This window comes from Schistocerca nitens, chromosome 2, assembly GCF_023898315.1.
Source record: "Schistocerca nitens isolate TAMUIC-IGC-003100 chromosome 2, iqSchNite1.1, whole genome shotgun sequence".
Lineage (NCBI taxonomy): Eukaryota > Metazoa > Arthropoda > Insecta > Orthoptera > Acrididae > Schistocerca > Schistocerca nitens.
Window position 1 is genome coordinate 745,924,446 of NC_064615.1, and position 20,139 is coordinate 745,944,584.

The window sequence follows — 20,139 nt, forward strand, 5'->3', positions numbered from 1 at the left end:
CATGCATGAATAATCCAGACGTTTTCTGCTACATCTGCGGAGAATACACGCTTTCAGTGGACAGGAAGAACATCACGGGATTTGTGAAGAACGCCTACAAGGCTTACTTTCAAGTCAAGCTGGGTGACCAAGATAAGCCCTGGGCACCGCACACGGTCTGCAAGAAGTGTGTGGAATACCTCCGGCGGTGGACGAAGGGCACGAAAACTTCACTGAAGTTTGGGATTCCGATGATTTGGAGGGAGCCCTTTGACCATGCATCGGATTGTTACTTCTGCGCCATCAATACTACTGGCATCAACCGGAAGAATCGGCACAGCCTCCAGTACCCCGACCTTCCATCTGCCCGCCGTCCAGTTGCTCACTGCGAAGAAATTCCTGTACCAGCGTTCACAGAGCTTCCTAACATCGACGACGAGGCCACCACTGCAGACGAGGGAGGATATATAGCAGACGAGGAGTATGAAGCACAAGATGGTCGGCAGCTCTTTTCACAATGTGAGCTTAATGATCTTGTTCGGGATCTCAGCTTGTCGAAGACTTCATCCGAGCTGTTGGCCTCCAGACTCAAAGAGAAAAATCTACTTGGCGAGGACGCGCGTATCACTTTCTTTCGTAGAAGGCATGAGGACTACATGGGCTACTTCTGCCAGGAGGAAGACCTAGTGTACTGCCGAGATGTCGCCGGTCTTCTTGTTAAACTCGGGGCTCCTACATGCGATCCGAGAGATTGGCGACTCTTTATTGACAGCTGCAAGCGCTCTTTGAAGTGTGTGCTCCTCCACAACGGGAACGAGTTCGCCTCAATCCCTCTTGCTCACTCCACAACTCTCGTAGAGAAATATGAAGCAGTGAAGTACGTGCTCGACAAAATCCAATATGAGCAGCACCAATGGATCATCTGCGTCGACTTCAAGATGGTGAACTTTCTACTTGGTCAGCAGTCCGGGTTCACGAAATACCCATGCTTTATATGTATGTGGGACAGTCGAGACAGAGCCCAGCACTATGTAAAGAAAGTGTGGCCGCCACGAGAGCAGTTAGTACCTGGTGCGAGAAACATCATAAACGAACCTCTTGTTGACTGGGAGAAGATATTGATCCCACCGCTACACATGAAGCTTGGGTTAATGAAACAGTTCACGCGTGCTCTGGACAAGGATGGGAGGTGCTTCCACTACCTGTGCCGAGCCTTTCCGCGACTGACCATTGAGAAGCTGAAGGCCGGCATTTTCGATGGGCCACAGATACGGCAGCTCATAAAGGACACAGAGTTCGAAAACTCCATGAACACGTTAGACTGCGCCGCGTGTAAATCGTTTGTGCAGGTGGTGAACAACTTCCTGGGGAACACGAAGGCAGCAAACCACGCCAGACTCATCAGCAGCATGATAGAGGCCTTTCAAAAGCTCGGGTGTTTGATGAGTATAAAGATGCACTTCCTGTACTCACACATGGAGAAGTTTCCTGAAAACCTTGGGGCGATGAGCGACGAGCAGGGAGAAAGGTTCCATCAGGACATGCGCCAAATGGAGGATAGGTACCAGGGGAGGTGGGACGCAGTCATGATGGCGGACTACTGCTGGATGCTGAAGAGAGACAACCCAGCAGCTGCTCACAAACAGGAATCGAAGAAACGCCGATTCATGCCGTGAACTCTGAACTTTTGTGTCACGTAACGCTCATTGTTATACTAATATTATGATAAATATGCTTATTTAATTTGATGGAGTAAATAAAAACTTAATGAATTTGCATACGTTGACTTTTATTTCTTGAGGAAAACGGAAAAAATCTTCCGGGGTTTCTCAGCAGATGATACAAAGAAATTTGTTTTTTTACGAAAAATCGATTTTTAAAAATTTCTGTAGCAAAAAATCCTGACCTGATAGAACAAAATCAAGGTCATTTTCGGACTCAGGGCATCAAAATTAGTCTAATTCAGCGGGAAAACCCTAGACTTTTTTAAAAAAATCTTTTTTTGTTGCCCAGTGTTATTTCTACACACCACACTTGAATGGAATGGAATGGAAAGCAGCCCTAATAACTGGTTCAGTGGAAGGAACCACTGCCATGCACTTCATAGTTTGCAGGGTACAGATATGACAAATGTGAATGAGACAATCTGCATTGTCAGTCTAGGCAAGAGAATCAAGAGTGTGACTGATTTGGATATGGTGTAGTATCGAGAGAGAGAAGAAGCAAGCTGTAGGGAGAGGAAGTGATGGAATGAGAATTAGAATGAGGGAGGGAGAGAGAGAGAGAGGGAGAGAGAGAGAGAGAGAGAGAGAGAGAACCAGTGAGCAGTGGAATGGAGGGTGCGGGGGAGGAAGGAAAATTAGAATTTTGGGTTTGGGTGTCTAATGCATTGTGTAAGGGGAGGGGAGTGTGGGGGGAGTAAGGAGAGGAGTAGAAGTTTTTTCAATAGCATAAAGCTGCAATAAGATATGGGATCTTAGGATAAGAAAAGTCTGAGTAGTGAAATTCCAGGCACTGAGAAAGTTATTGGCAAAAGAGGGTTAACAGCTTTGATCACTAAAAGTGATTTTCAAACAACACAGAACTTCACACAACCAAAGACAAGGATATTTATCCCATTGCCTCTCCAAAGATAAATTCAAAGACAATTCGAATTAATTCCTGCCCCCCCCCCCCCCTCCCCCCATCAAATGTAATAAGATTATTCCAAAAAGGTTTGCAACAGAGCTTTTGTGAAGTTTGGAAAGCAAGAGAGGTAACCAGATAAAGTGAAGTTATGAGGGTGGGTAGTGCCTCATTCCTTGATCTCTCAGTCTGTAATAATAATGCCACAAAAAGCAACATGCAGAGTTTGACTTGTTCAGCAACACAGTTTTTGATCTTTCAAGTTATTTCGAATCAGAGTACACACAGCTGCAGAATGTAAAAGCATTGTGGAGACATAGGAATAATCTGTCACATCATTACAAACTTATCTCACAAGCATCTTTAGGACAGTGGACTTTTGTGTCAAGTGAAAACTTTACATTACACTACGAGTCAAGTACAGATGTTCGTTTTGCAGATACCAGTATTTCTCTTTTCACAGATTTCTTTTGAAAAGAAATATGGTACAATGACATCATTGGTCACTTCAATGCATTACAGGAAGTTTATGGTAAGATGTTTTGAAATACTGAAGAACTCAACTCACTGCAGTTTCCTTCTTTCAATATTTTTAATTCCAGTCTGACGTGCTGAAACTCATTTTTTAAATGTTGACATGTGGCTAGTCAAGACTTGTATTAGAATGATGCCTTAAACACAAATCAACGTTCTGCTCTAGGAAGCAGCACAAATGGCTCTTCATATGTTGTGCCAGTAGCACATGGATATGCAGTTGTGGAGACTCCAAACTCTGGAGTCCACAATTATTCAGAAGTTATGTAACATAATGGAGCTTCTTTGTGTAAATTATTGTTTCCCCAATGAAACTAAACAATTTCAAAATACCAGCTGTTTTGACAGGGGCATTGGGGTCAATCCTTATGAAATCACTCCATTAAAAAAAAAATTAAAAAATTGACAATTTAGAATTTTGCAATTCTTTTTCATTTTATTTTACCTATCAAAATTATGTAAAATATAAAATCATAGATCTTTTGGAATTCCACTTTGTAATTTTAATTTTTAAAGTTTTTGCCATGTCTGAAATGTTTAAGTGATCATACATCAAAAACTATTTGACATACAGACCTAAATTTTATAGCATTTTATTCAGCTTATTATAAGCTTTAAAATATCTTCTACTTGGCACAAATCATTAAAATGTTAAAAGTTACCGAATCACACCTTGTTTTAAATTTTGAAAATTCCATTTTTTGTTTTTTTCCCAAACAAAGAAATTCTAACATATGTTACTCATAAACTATTTGTTAATGCGCGTGACAAATTTCACGATGGTATTAATAAGGGAACACATTGAAATAATTATATTTTACTGCAATTCCCAATGCCAACTATGCCTCGACTGCACCAAATTTGCAAGCTGGTTCATGAAACTAATAGTTAAAAGGAAATTATTGATTACTAATTAAGTACACTTCAATTTATCATTTTAAAATTATACTTAGCCATTATTTACAAAACCACTAAACCATAAATTAACAGAAATAATCTAAGCAATAGTATGCGTTTTCCATTTTATATGCCTTTTTATTTCTAATTAAGATATAGTTTATATTTTTAGAACAGATATTTACATTACCACTATAGAGGATGTCCATAATTAACCCCTAGTTTCAAAATGCTGGAGAAAGAGAACCACTGCTCAGAGGAATGACTTCAAAATTGAATAGCATATTATTGACAAAGGGGGAAATGTCATGGATGTAAAAAAATGTATGAGTTTCAACATAAATGTGGTCAGGTATAAGTGACAGATGAATCGCAATACAGTGGCTATGATTCGAATTGCGCATACACCATCCATACTGTTCAACATGCCTGATTGCACAAGTTCGGAAGTCAACATTTGTCGCACTGTTGGTTAGGTGAGCCCACACACCATGGCAAGATCATACCACACTGGATGGGAAAAATCTGTTTTTAACTGTCCTGGGGCCCAGAACTGGATAAAAAGCAAAATGACATCAATTTCTAATTGTTGTGAGATAGACAGAAGACATATTCAATATGCTGTCATCATTTTCTGCCACATGTTGAAATAGAGAAACAGCACATTCCACAACAGATCAGAGTGCCTCGGGGGTCACGTTCACAATGTATTGTGCAATGTATGCCTTCAGTTCAGCTACATATGTAACTGGAGCACAGAACACCTTACAAGTAACCCAATAGTCAGAAGTCACGCAGATTAAGACAAGGTGATCTGGATGATCAGGTCGTGTAAGGAAATGATGACTGATAATTCTAGCATTTGCAAAATGTCTCTACAACAGCTGCTTCACTGGCTGTGTGGAGGATTACCATCTTGCACAAAAAAGATCCCCCAAACGTGTGCGGTGTGCGGTTGAAGGGATGGAAGGGATGGAATGATGGTGCGCAAAAGACTCTCACAGTGTTTATCAGTGACGGTATGGGTAACAGGCACCACAGGACTCATCTCCAGAAAGAATACAGTCCTATGATAAACAATGCAATCAGCCTGCACCTTATTCACCTTTTCAGAATGATGTGGTAGCAGCTGGTGTGCATGCGGATTCTCTATTCCCTATATTTTGCAATTTTTTGTATAGGCATGTACATGGAGGTGGAAATGGGCTTCGACTGTCCACAAAATATTCCATGCCCATTCGCTGCCTATTTCCATAAGAGCAAGGAATTCCAGAATGAATGACTATCTTGCTGGTGGGTCAGCAGGAAGCAACTCCTGTACTGGTGGACTTCATATAGATAGCAGTTGCAGGACGTTTCATAGGATTTTATGCACTGTGCTTGGAGACACATCAACGTTCGGGCAATTTCCCATGCACTGAATGTTTGCACACCACCACTCAATTTCTCCTTCTATGCTATGGCTACATCTTCAACATACATTGGATCAACTGCTTTCCTCCCTCTGCCACATTGCACCTCAAATGAACCTGTCTTTTCAGATTTTGTATCACTTTTTCCAGACCCTTAACAGATATCTGACCAACACTTTTTTTCATATCCTTGAGTACGCAGGGCTACTGGCGCACAGTCACCACTCTTGTTAAAGAATGTTAACAACAGCATGCAATCCTTCATGGAGATATTCATGGTGGGCATTTCGGTTGCAAACTGAAGAACTGCCATGTGCTGTACATCTGTTGGTGTGCATATTCTGACACTTATAGCACCATCTATTGGTCAAATTTTCATTACACTTTTGTTGTTCCATGATGTTTCTCCCTGCATTAATAACATGCTGTTCAAATTTGACATCATTCTAAGCAGTGATTCTCTTTCTACAGAATTTTTAAACTGGAATTTTTGTTATGGACACCCTATGTAATTAAAGAAAAACAATTTCTATTGACACTAAGTCACTTCAGTAGATATGAACTGCTGAGATAAAATTAGCAAAGCACTCATTATGGAAAAAGGAGCACATTGGTGCATGCATGTAAAGAAGTGGGATATTGTATTTGTGTATTCGAACATTTGCCTTCCAATGTTTTATTATGAAATTAAGCATTTTAAATCATGACATTGGCACATTTTTGTCACTTATTCACCTGAGGATGTTCATACAGAATGAAACAACTGCCTTAACAAATGCACCTAAAATAAAAGTCACGGTAGTTTACTTAACGTTCATATCAATCAATTGTGGAAGCACAATGTTATAAACAGTAACTTACTTCCAATTGTTTCAGTGGGGTAGAGCATATATCCCATCAGTCTCTTTTCCTACAGCATAAAAAGGAGCATTCCACAATGTTTTTGGAAAGGCATAGCACTTGCAGGGAATAGGAAGTAAGACACATACTGTTTCCAATTTTACAGATTTTGATGTCTGTAACATTTAAGTGTGTCCAGATGCACACAATACTCTTTTGAACAGATTGTGTGCTATCAAGAGATCACAAATAAATAAAAACCTTTGTACATTAAATCCCACAACTGCCATTGGAAAAATATATAGACTATCAGACAAAGAGCTGCAAAGAGCCTCACAGACTACATTGGAAAAGAAAGTGTTGTTACATCAATAATATGTCATTACTGCTTGGGAAAAGTAGGTTATGTATATTTTTTAATATATAGTCTTATACTTCAGTAAGACTTTTACTGGACCACCATTATGTCTTTCTTGTGGAAGGCAAGTAAAAAGTTACTCATTACAAAGCACTTGAACAACACATTGTTAAACAATAACAGCTGCATCACTATTTAATTAATAATATTAGTTAATACCAATGTATTTTTAAAATGAAAATATAGAAAATAAATTATTCAGCCCTTTTTTTAGCATATATTGTTATGGTGTATGTTAAAATATCTTCACAGTTAACATGAAAAAGCCAAACATGAATTCAAATTTCACTCTACATGGAGGTGACAAAAGTCATGGGATAGAGATATTCACGTACAGGGTGACAATTATCGAACTATATGAAATAAAATTGTCATAACTCCTGAATGGTTTGCATTACGACGTTCAAACTGCATGGTCGGCCACAGGGAATGGTGGGAATTAGTATGCGCATTATTGTTTGGTTTAGCAACGAAGCCCATTTTCATTTGGATGGGTCTGTCATTAAGCAAAGTTGGCACATGTGGGGGATTGAGAATCCACATTTTGTATTTGAGATGTCTCTTCACTCTCAACAGGTGACTGTGTGGTGTATAATGTCCAGCCATGGAATAATCGGTGCGATATTCCTTGATGGCATGGTGACTACCAAGCGGCACATGAAGGTTTTGGAAGTTGGTTTCATTCCCATTATTCAAAGTTACCCCGATTTTGACAAGACGAGGTTCGTGCAAGATGGAACTAACCTCATCAAAACAGGAGTGTGTTTGATGTTCTGGAGAAGTACTTTGGGGACTGCATTCTGTCTCTGGGGTATGCGGAGGCCACTGGCATGGGCCTCAACTGGCCGCCATATTCTCTGTATCTGAAAACATGCGACTCCTTTTTATGGGAGCTATATTAAAGACAAGATGTACAGCAATAATTCCAAAATCATTGCTGGGCTGAAAACAGCCATTCAGGAGGTCATTAACAGCATTGATGTTCTGACATTTCAGCAGGTCATATAGAATTTTGCTATTCATCTGTGCCATATCATCACCAATGATGGCAGGTATATCAAACATTTCATAACTTACATCCGAATACTTGTAGTGACGTTTACAAGTTGAATAAACTTTGTGCAAACTGAAGTTTGTAACTAATTTACATTTTTGCTCATATAGTTCAGTAATTGTCACCCTGTATATAAATGGTGGTAGAACTGTGTACACAAGGTATAAAAGGGCAGTGCATTCACAGAGCTGTCATTTGTACTCAGATGATTCATGTGAAAAGGTTTTCGTTATGATTGTGGCCGAGTGATAGGAATTGACACAGTTTGAATGTGGAGCGGTAGTTGGAGCTACATGCATGCAACATTCCATTTTGGAAATCATTAGGGAATTCAGTATTCCTAGATCCACAGTGTCAACAGTGTGCCGAGAATACCATATTTCCAGCATTATCTCTCACCACAGACAACACAGTGGTTGATGGCCTTTACTTAACAACCTAGAGGTGTTTGCATGGAGTTATCAGTGTTAATAGACAAGCAACACTGTATAAAATAACCACAGAAATCAGTGTGGGATGTACATCGAACGTATCAATTAGGACAGTGGGGGAAAATCTGGTGTTAATGGGCTATGGCAGCAGAAGACCAAAGCAAGTGCCTTTGCGAACAGCACATCAGCTGCAGCACCTCTTCTAGGCTCACGACCTTATCAGTTGGACCCCAAATGACTGGAGAACTGGGGCCCTGCTCAGATGACTCCCAATTTCAGTTGGTAAGAGCCGACGGTTAAGTTCGAGTGTGGCGCAGACCCCACGAAGCCATGGACCCAAGTTGTCAACAAGGCACTGTGCAAGCTGTGTGGGCTGTGTTTACACGGAATAGACTGGGCACCCTGGTCCAACTGAACCGATCACTGACTGGAAATCGTTATTTCAGCTGTCTGGAGACTGTTTGCAGCCATTCATGGACTTCATGTTCCCAAACAACAATGGAATTTTTATGGATGGCAATGCACCATGTCACCGGGTGACAATTATCCATGACTGGTTTGAAGAACATTCTGGACAAGTCAAAAGAATAATATTCCCACTCAGATCACCATACATGAATCTCACTGAACAATGATGGGATATAATCAAGAGATCAGTTTGTGCACGAAATCCTGCACCACCAACACTTTCGCAATTATGGTCAGCTATGGGAGCAGCATGGCTCAATATTTCTGTGGGAGAATTCCAACGACTTGTGCAGTACATGTAATGTCGAGTTGCTACACTACGCCGTGCGAAAGGAGGTCCGACACGATATTTGGGGGTATCCCATGACTTTTTTCATGTGATGAGCATAATGCTGAAGGTGGCTGAGCTAAAACAACATGAAGCTTCAATGGACATTCTCAGAATACCAGCACATTGAACAAAAATATTATGTAGAGCACTTCTCAATAAATGATTAGCAGTTGCTTCATACCAATTACAACACTTCCAATCACATCCCCTAACTATGAGTAAGAGCATATAACAAATGGAAATAAATATGGCAGCAAAGGCCACCAGTACTATGAACTACAAATTACTTTACTGAGATCACGGCTTACACGAGATCATGGCTTACACCTTACATCTATCCTAAGGATGAATTTCCATCATGGCAATTTCTCTGCAGCATAGGTGCATGAGTGTCCCCAATTCATTCATCCTACTCAAAATCAGTTTAAATCACCTATTCTTTTTGTGTGGGTAGCAGTGTGACAAGCAAACCACTTCATGTGAGAGACTACTGAATTTGAAACTCTAATTTCCCTCAAATATCACCACAATCCTAGCATCAGAAAATACAGTCTACACAATCATTAGGGACTTTATAACAGAACTTAAGCTGCATATACATAATTAAACATCTATTCATGCTGACATCATCTGTAATTTCCCACAGACTGATATACCATCTTATGAAATTCTTCATATAACCAGAAGACTAGGTGGCAATTTCACTGCAGAACAAATTAGAATATCTTAACTATTTTCTCAGTAACTTTAAAGAATTTTCTTTGCTGTCAGTTATCAAGAAGTGCTACAATGATTTGTTATCTATTATTAGGTGCTCAGTATGTTTTCTCATAAAGCTTTCTCTGTATCACCTGTACAATAAAGAAGTTTGTGGTATGTACGCAAAATGCCAAAACTTAAAACTAAATAAAATGTTTCTGTCTTTACAGGAGCATCAGTGTGTGTTTCCAGTTTCAGTTTAATAGAAGCAAAATCTGGGACAAAATCAAAAATGAAATAACTATAAAGATGCATAGGAACTGATAGGCAAGGCATAGAACAGGGTGATTCAAAAAGAATACCACAAATTTAGGAATTTAAAACTCTGCAACGACAAAAGGCAGAGCTAAGCACTATCTGTCGGCGAATTAAGGGAGCTATAAAGTTTCATTTAGTTGTACATTTGTTCGCCTAAGGTGAACGTTTTCTGTGCCATTTCAGCCAATAAAGTTTTTGGTCCCTTTTTCTTCGAAGGTGCTATTGTAACTGGACTACAGTATCTGGAGATGTTAGAGAATTGGCTGTTCCCTCAGCTCAAACAAGAAGCACAACAATTCATATTTCAGCAGGATGGAGCGCCACCACATTGGCACTTATCTGTCCGTAACTACCTGAACGTCAACTACCCGAGGCGATGGATCGGCCGCCAGGCAGCCCGTGACAGAGCACTTCATCACTGGCCTCCAAGAAGCCCTGATCTTACCCCCTGCGATTTTTTCTTATGGGGGTATGTTAAGGATATGGTGTTTCGGCCACCTCTCCCAGCCACCATTGATGATTTGAAACGAGAAATAACAGCAGCTATCCAAACTGTTACGCCTGATATGCTACAGAGAGTGTGGAACGAGTTGGAGTATCGGGTTGATATTGCTCGAGTGTCTGGAGGGGGCCATATTGAACATCTCTGAACTTGTTTTTGAGTGAAAAAAAAAACTTTTTAAATACTCTTTGTAATGATGTATAACAGAAGGTTATATTATGTTTCTTTCATTAAATACACATTTTTAAAGTTGTGGTATTCTTTTTGAATCACCCTGTACTTTAAGGCATGCAGATTACTTTGAATTTGATTTTGCAGTCCTGGACAACTCAAATTTTGGCATATTATGAAATACAGTTAACAGCAGGAAGACAATTACCAACACGCCAGCGGCAATTCTTTTGACTTGTCATATTATAGGTTTTTATTTTGGCTTCCATAGCTCTTTATCAGGTAAAGACTAAATTTCTTAAATTTAATTAAAATTACATTTTTAATCATGCCCCTATAACACAGAGGATTGTCTGACACTACCACGGGCAAGTTCATGAGACACCTATATTCTGGTCTTGGTAAAAGAAGACTGAACTCTTGACAAAAAAATTAATAATAGCAAGCCACACTGCACAACCTAACATTCGAACTAACGAAGCTTCAGGAAACAAAAATGAAATGTGCTTCAAAACATGTATTGGTGAAAAAAAACCTTAACAACATTTTTTTCACAGGTGGCAGAGGTTTTTAAAACTAATTTTAATTCACAAACAGACTAAAAAAAAAGAAACAGGAGCTTCTTGCTTCAGCATGACAGCTGTTTTCAGAGGAGGAAAAAAATTCCTTGAATGCAATAATTATTAGAGTTTATAAGAGAAGAGAAACACAAGAAACAATTATAGACTTATCACACTCTTCTCCAAACACGACAGTTGTTAAGATTTTAATGAGGTAAAGTAAAAAAGATGACTTTAGAAGGGGATCTACCACAATGGACAATTTGCAAGTTGTGAATGAAATTACAGCACTGAACAGTGAGTATGAATTACTTTGTGTCTGGGATTCAATCACAGGAGAGCTTTCAACTTGTTTCCAACAAAAGCAGTTTAAGTGGCCTCATGTTCCCTTTCTTTCTAAGAGAAAACGAGAACCCTCTGCCCTAGTTTGGCTTGGTTCGTGATTGAGCGTATACTGTTGCTAAAATGTCATTTCTGCCACACATACCATTAATAAAATATCATAGAAAAAGATGACTACTGAAAACATATCATTAACAGTGTTACTATGCTAACATTGTGCTTCATTCATGGTGCCACCGGCACAACTCTGCAATAGCTGCCAGATTCAGTTCCACAAGTGTGGGCCAAAGGCTTCAGACTTGTGATGACTGAACTGTAATGCAGGAACACTATGGGGAAAGTGTGCAAAAAAAGGTGTAGGTGGGTCCTTCTATACTTGTCCCTCCAGTCACCAGTTTTGTTGCTCTCTAGCACTTTACAAACACAGCAACCAATCAACTTATGTTAGTATGCTCACAAATGCATATGTAACTGCAACAGCTTCTATTAACTATCATCACCAAAGTGGGAAATCCACAATTTAAAGTCGGGTCATGAAAAAGGATTCCATACTCCTGAACTATTCTATAAGGGATGTTCAAAAAGAAACGAGTCGGAGGCATAATTACTGAAACCAGTACCTGTACTTTAGAAGTACTGACCCTGGCTGTTGAGACACTTGTACCACTGTGACACAAGGCGGTGAATGGCTGTCGCATAAAATTCCGGGGCTGCGATGTTAACCAGTTCTGCACATACAACTGGACGTCGTCGTCCGAGGTGAATCGTTTGCCCCTCAGAGCCTTTTTAGGGGGTCCAAAAATGGAGTAATCACAGGGAGAGAGGTCCGGACTGTATGGAGGGTGGCCGAGAATCTCCCATTTGAATTTATGCAGGAGTGCCGTGACTGTGTTGGCCATATGAGGCTTTGAATTGTCGTGGAGCAGAATGACCCCAAGGGGGAGATTGCTTGGCAGTTTTGATTTGATCACTCAGCGAAAGGTGGTCAAGGTTTGCAAGTAATGCTGGGCATTCACTGTTGCCCCGTGCTGCGGGAAGTTAATCAGAAGGGGGCTGTCTTCTTCAAAGAAGAATGTCAGGATAACTTTTCCTGCATGTATGTGGATGGCCTTGGCTTTTTTTGCTGGTGGTAACCCTAGATGCTTCCACTGGAGACTTTTTTCGTCATTTTGATTCTGGTTTGAAGTGATGATAACATGACTCATCTCCAGCCACCACTCGTGCCAGGAATGCATTCCCTTCCCGAGCATCAAGCTACAGATGACCAAGACAGTGGGCCATTCAACATGCTTCGTGGTGTGGTTGAAGACTGTGGGGCACACACTTTGCACATGTGCAGTTGTTCCCTCATGATGGTGTGAACACTTACAATGCTCAATCCGACCATGGCAGCTATGGCTTTCGCTGTCACTCAGCGGTCCTGGGTAATGAGTACATTCACCAACTGGACGATGTCATAGGTAATGCAGTGTGGTGCTCCAGACCATGCATCATCGGTTAATGACACCAGTCCTTCCCTGAAGCGCTTGTGCCACGCCTTGACCCTTGCAAGGGACATGCAGTATTCAGCATACACTTGTGGCATTCGTCGATGAATGTCCATTCCTCCTACTCCCTCCGCTGTCAGAAATCGAACAACACCTCTTTGCTCTTCTGTTAACGCCTCCATGTCAGTGCTTGCAATGCTACTGGCAGCATTGGACGATTGATGCATGCTGCTGCTAGCTCTGTATAGTCACATGATATGCATGCGTGCCCTCTAGCGACGGGCTGTGAACTTCCACAGCTTTGGTTGGAACCACCCCTCATTACACACACCATATCACCCCCCAGTCACCGGTCTGCGCATTCCAGACACCGGATGGTTTCTGTTTGAACGCCACTTATAAGCGGTCTTAAAGGGAGTTTTCAGTAATATAGTCAAACTTTTGTGAATCACCAGTAGCACAATCATTCTGATCAGAAACATTGTGTGGATGTTTTTACACTGCTTAAATAATAAGTTATCTATAGATACTCAATGGAGTGTCACAAAAATGTCCATCACAGATGGTTTGGCAAAAATAACTTTTCATTAGTATTCACAACTACCACAGAGCATTTTACCAAAGTAACAAGTTTCCTAGTGTAATAAGATTCATTACACGGTAAATGTCAATCTTGTTATGCAATACACACAAATGTGTCAGGTTTTCCCCACCACTAAAAACTACAAATCAAAGAGGCAACAGGCCAAAGTTGAAAAACCTTATTTAGTACTGTCACTAACTTGAATAATAAGCATTTATTGTCGACATCAATGCTAAACTGCCCATCTTCTCTGCTATCCTTTCGAATAACTTGTCCACCAAATTCTTTGTTCATCATCTGCATTCCATAACATATTCCTGTAAAAAAGGCAAATTCAATTTACTTTATGTAAATTCAAATCTTAAATGTATTTATTAACTAGAACACTACTTACCAAGAACAGGAATTCCTATCCTAAATATGTCTGCATCATACCGAGGAGCATCTTCAGCATATACAGAGTTTGGACCACCAGATATTATGACTGCCCTGAAATCAGATGTAGATTTTACTGGCAACAAGAATTCAAAGAGCAATATTCCAATGAAATTTGAATTATCCATTTTGAGCAAGACTTCTATTTGAAATACACTATTTATTCACAAATGTTTTTATCACTTTTTGTAATATATTTCAGTTGACCAGTTTCGACTCTTCATGAGTCCTCATCAGAACTGAAAATCTACAAAAGACAAAAATGCAAAATGACTATTAAATATCTACAGTTATCCAAATATCAGTAGTACTTTCTTGTTTTTCTCTTCTGAAGAATTTTAGTTCTGATGATGACTCATCTGAGTCGGAACTGATTAACGGTAACATATCTATCTAATGATATTAACACATTTGTGAGCAAAAGAGGGGTATTTCAGAAATATCAAGAAGAATTATAAGTTTTCTTTTTGTTTAACAGAAGCAAATATCATAAAATGTTAAACAAATCACATCCAGACAAAAGTGCAATGTGTCCTTCATAATATGAACTTTCATGGATGGTAGGGAGGACTGACAGGTGTTGGTGAAAACCCATTACACAGCAACTATACTTGAATCAGAATAACGCAAAATGATTGCTGTCCAGCTGTTTATGGTGCCGTTACCATAGCTACAACCTGAGAATGCATTTGGTTGCGCATCCTGTTCCATTCAACACTGTCAGATCAGGTCCCGAGTTCGAGTCTCGGTCCGGCACAGTTTTGATCTGCCAGGAAGTTTCACTGTCAAATCACTTTACAACTGCAAGCACACAGTTTTGATCTGCCAGGAAGTTTCACTGTCAAATCACTTTACAACTGCAAGCAGAAGTTACTGGCCAGCTGCAGATGATGCTTTCAGCTGGTAAGTTAACAGGTGCTAACCATTTTTGTCGTGTGCTTTTTTCCTCTGAGTGGCGAGTTTACTCTGTGCTACAGAATGTCTGAAGCTTGCAGCAGAAGTGAGCAGAAAAGTATGGTTACTGAATGAAGTTTCAGTGATATGCTCAAGTTTTGCATGGTCAGACACATTAGTTTGTGTGCTCGGTGTGCAAATATTTTGAGGAGAAAAAATGCCGTGGCTGTACTGCCTCCAATGAAGGTAATCAAAAGAACTCCACATGCCTTGAAGATAGAAACATGTCATGAATGTATGTGACAATAAAAACTGCACAGAACAATAAGGGGCTGTTTTGTCCACGGTACAGACACCTGGCAAAAGCAGGAAGACAGGACAATGACCAATTAAATGGACTCGCTGTTTGTCATCACGTATGTAGATATTACAAGAGAAAACACCCATTTTAGCACCCCTTTCATGCTGCTAGAGCCACACTACACACTCACACACCAGCAAACATCACCCCCTTCCACGTTCAGTTGTGCTTAATCGCTTTGTAATTCTGATCCAGGTATGATGGGCACATTTGTCACCAAATATCAAGAGAATATCAACTGAAATTTCAAATTAAGTTTATGAGCAACAACCCCCTTCCACTTTGTAATTCTGATCCAGGTATAGACTTCTATGCAGATGATGCCATGTGTGATGGGCGTATTTGTCACCAAATAACAATAGAATATCAACTGAAATTTCAAATTAAGTTCATGAGCAACAAGATATGTTCGGTATCAAATAATATTATTTAACATTTCTGCTAGTTAATAAAAATGAAGATTGCAAAATTGTGACTATAAACTAAAGTTGGTAAGCATATACCATTTCATTTGGTCTTTCAAAATAGACCATTGAAATGAAATGTCGTGTGACGAGGGCCTCCCGTCAGGTAGACCGTTCGCCTGGTGCAAGTCTTTCGATTTGATGCCACTTCGGCGACTTGCGCGTCGATGGGGATGAAAAGATGATGATGAGGACAACACAACACCCAGTCCCTGAGCGGAGAAAATCTCCAACCCAACCGGGAATCGCACTCGGGCGCTTAGGATTGACAGTCTGTCGCGCTGACTACTCAGCTACCGTGGCGGACAAAATAGACAGAGAACCACTGACGCCAAAAAGAGACTAATATACAAAGTTAGCAGCCATTTTATTCATTGCCACTCGCTTGCTTCTACTTTTCCTTCAAGAACTCAATAACTTACTCAAAATAAAGGCATCACAATTTTGTTTATGGCATTTGGCCTATGTGAGCAATTAAAAATTCTGATAATGCAGCCATTCTTACAGCTGTGTATTCTAAGGAGTATATTTTTCAGTTATACAACTTCAGGAACTACCTGGCTGAATGACTGTGGAAATAAATAATTGTATTTTGATTATATCTGCATTAGTTCTATGTTACATTTCTTGATAGTTACTCTAATTTTTCACCCTTTTAACAATATGCTCTAAGTTAATATTACTTGTATCCTTTTTCTTTCAGTGTGAATGCTGGTGTGTCCAATGGCAATATTTCACTCTCAACACAAAGTTCTCGCACTTTACGATCTATCACTTTTCCATATTGTGCTCCTGCATCCAAAATAGCAACACGTTCTTGATTATGGGTCCCATTGGCACGGTAGTGCCCCTCTGGACTTGTGTTGTGCATTTCACTTGATGTCCAGCAGCACTGTGGAAAAATTCAAAGCCATTAGTCCCAGGAAACAAAACACTGAAAATTGGTTGCAAAATAATGACAAAAGGTTCTTTCATTGCCATTCAATTAAGCTAGATTCAATTAAAAATGAGATTCAAAGTAACAACAGAGGTACATGTCAGAATCATTCAATTTAGTTAAAGTCATCTTTCCTGCTACGCATGTGAATAGGAAAGCACAACAATAGAACTAAACACATTAGAAAACTATATTTTAAAACTAAGAAACTACAACTCTGAAGAATAATGTTTCCACTGAAATCTTACATGCAAACACACTTCATTCTTCCTAAGACTGCAGTTGGCAGGTAAACTGATCATGAAATAGTGCTTGACTCCAAGCCACACTATTTTATAAAAATTATTTTACACACACACATACATACTCACAAATTGCATTAGCTAGGGCTGTTTTAAAAAATTTGTATCTAACAACACTGCCTACAGACACTGCCATCAGGCCTACTGAGTGCCAAGCACTTGCTGTGTGTGTGCGCACACACTGAACTATATTTAGACCAATGAAGGAAGGGAGGGTGTGGAGGGGGAGGGAGGGGGTGGAGGGGGAGGGGGGAGGGAGAGAGAGAGAGAGAGAGAGAGAGAGAGAGAGAGAGAGGTGTGCTGTCTTTGGTATAGCTGAGCCCCATGTTTTCTCCATGTGGTGGTGGGATGGGATCAAATATCAAATTAGTGTGTTTAGTGTGTCCGTACAATTGGTAGCTTCAAGTGACTCATGTTGTCTTCATTCCAAAACATGTTCATAGTGTTATGTTGCATAAAAGCCTTATATCATTGTTATTGTTTAGTAGGAAGACTCATGTGCAGCTGCATTCCCCTTCTCTAAGTGAAGCCCAACAATTATACTGTATAAATTTACTGTCTATATTAAACCAGATTGCAACCTATTCCCACTTACTTCAACTACCTCATGATGTTTTACGTGATTGAGAGCCACAAAACTACTCAGGTACAATGTCACTGTAGATAATTAATTCACATCACTATGAAACTGTTGCAAATGCAGGCAAACCTGTAGAATACCAAATGAACCAACAGATGACCCTCATCAGAACCAACTGTAACACACTCCTCACAAATCAGCGGAAAGACCCATTAATGTTTGATTATAGCAAAGAAGATCACTGAAAATAGTTACAATCATTAGCAACTGGGATTGTGTATCCAGAAAAGTGTAAGATGAAATGATCGCATGACTAGTAGTAAAAAAGGCATAAGCCAGATCTGTTGCAAGAACCAAAACAAAATGTGATTCATCCTGGAAGGAGGCAGCTTTCTACACTAGATCTACCAGTGTACATCATCAGCTGGGGACCTCTATCGAGTAAGATAAATAAAAGAGTTAAAAACAATTTGCGCACAAATCACATCCCACACATACAGAAGCTCTTTCAGTCAAGGTCTCACTTACAGAAACAATATGAAATCATTTTAGGTAAGACCATAACTACGGGGTCAAAAACTATGAACTTTGAAGCCTACAGCTGCTAAATTAGCATCAGAAACTTTTGGTGGATGTGATGTAGAGCTGCCATGATGAAGAAAGGAACTGCCGCATCTTGGTCTTGGGCATATAGTTTAGAAGGGATCCTTATATCTCTGACTGTTTGTTTTTCTTAACACAAAATCTAGCACCCCATGCTACAACACTGCAACCAAGAGTCTCAGCCTATAACAGGAGCAGTACCACTCTCATACACACATTTCTTATTTTGTAGCTCTGAGGGGAAATCACAGAACTGAGCCAAGGTTCCATATTTCTCAAAGTGAGAAGCACTAGTTTTGAAGGGAAAAAAAAACAGTGGCACAGTACCTGAGTAGTTTCGTGGCTCTCAATCACGTAAATCACACACACACACACACACACACACACACACACACACACACACACACACACACACTTACTTCTTTGCAGCCCATTCATCTGCACCTTTGTCAAGAACTGGTGTACCCACAACCAACTTTTCCCACTTTCATGGAGACTCACAGAATTATACAATTATCTAGTAATATGCCACAGACTAATAACCTTCCACCACTTTCTGTGTTGCAACTACCTTCCTTTCAGTGACCACTGACTGTTGTCACAGAACATCTTGGAGGCGCACTTTAATCCTCAGAAGCTCATGCACACGGTACAAAGAAATGTGGATAATTTTCTCCAAGCACTCCTGATATTTCTCAAAATCAATTATCCCCTTTCCACACTGAAGAGAAATTGTGCTGCTGGGCTGCTTTCCACAATTTTTCTTCTACTGGGACACATCAGACAGCAAATGATCAAGAGCTGTATTATAACTTAAATGAACTTCAGTTTGAGGCTACAACGTATATATAGGGTGCCCGAGAAGAAACAATCAATATTCAGGGATTTGACAGGAACAATCATTCAAACCAAAGTGTGCTCTAAAATGCACACCTAAGGAGCTATGAGTACTTTCTCAGTAAAAAAGACATGTTACACAGTAATGAGGATGAACAAGTCCTCACAGCACCTAAGGTATGCATTTTAGAGTCCATGTTTACTAGACTTCTATATCTAGTATGATGGTTTCTATCATATCCCTGCATACTGACCATTCCTCCTGGAACACTCTCTATAGACAGAACCAAACAAACCTAAATTACGATCATCCATATGGGGATCTAACTGCAAACATTCCCTCCCTTCACATTTAATATTAAAAATTACCAATGTTATCCGCTTTGTCGTAATTAGTAAAATTTGCCTTCAGCCACAATTTCTTATTCTCATACAATGCATTTCAAAACATAGCACTCACTTATATGTTTTGGTCATTTCTATATCCACTGAAAAAATATCCTTACATTGCTACTACTTTTCACATCAATTTAAAATGTAGGCTGAAGATATCTTAATGTATGGCTGATAGTAAACTTAATGCGAAGAATTACAACTAGATCCTTAAGACTCTTTAGATGCACAGCACTTAAACATGAGTGGATTTTTTTCAGTAGTGATGACCTGTATCACAGATAAATTGCACAACAAATTGCTGCCATGCTTTTTCTGTTGCTGTTTGTTTAGAATCATACTTTGCTGTCAGCTTGTTCCAAAGATATTTCATTTTGTAAACAGTCTTTTGTGCTTTTGTCTTGTTTCAAAATATCCCCAAGAAACTGCTAAACCACTGATAGTTCTTTTTTTCACTAAACTTCTCTTTATATTTTTGGAAAATGTAGATACATTTTTGGTTCTCCCAAAAAATTGGAGTTCTTACTTCTTGTGTGTTAAATTCTGAAGGTATTCTTGTACCGTTTGTGATATCGAATGCCACATATACATAACTGCTAACTAATGTAAATTATTCCAATGAAATGCACCAAAGTGTGATTGGAAACATTGTGAAAGCTTTTACTTGTTTGGCTGATGTAAT

General features: G+C 39.6%; 1 protein-coding gene across 7 annotated transcripts in view; it reads right to left on the bottom strand.

Annotated features, from left to right (window-relative positions):
• LOC126236972 (GMP synthase [glutamine-hydrolyzing]) overlaps positions 1-20,139 on the bottom strand; it is a 187,011-nt gene that overhangs the window by 123,034 nt on the left and 43,838 nt on the right. For 4 of the 7 annotated variants that reach the window (XM_049946685.1, XM_049946686.1, XM_049946683.1 and 1 more), the window contains 3 exons: positions 16,489-16,697; positions 14,046-14,140; positions 13,851-13,968 (listed from right to left, as the gene is read on the bottom strand). In XM_049946685.1, coding sequence (XP_049802642.1) covers positions 13,851-13,968; positions 14,046-14,140; positions 16,489-16,676 — 401 coding nt within the window. In that variant the 5' untranslated portion in view covers positions 16,677-16,697. Of the gene's footprint in view, positions 1-13,850; positions 13,969-14,045; positions 14,141-16,488; positions 16,698-16,990; positions 17,218-20,139 lie in introns of those variants that run through there. The other 3 variants (XM_049946687.1, XM_049946684.1, XM_049946682.1) reach the window with 3 other exon arrangements.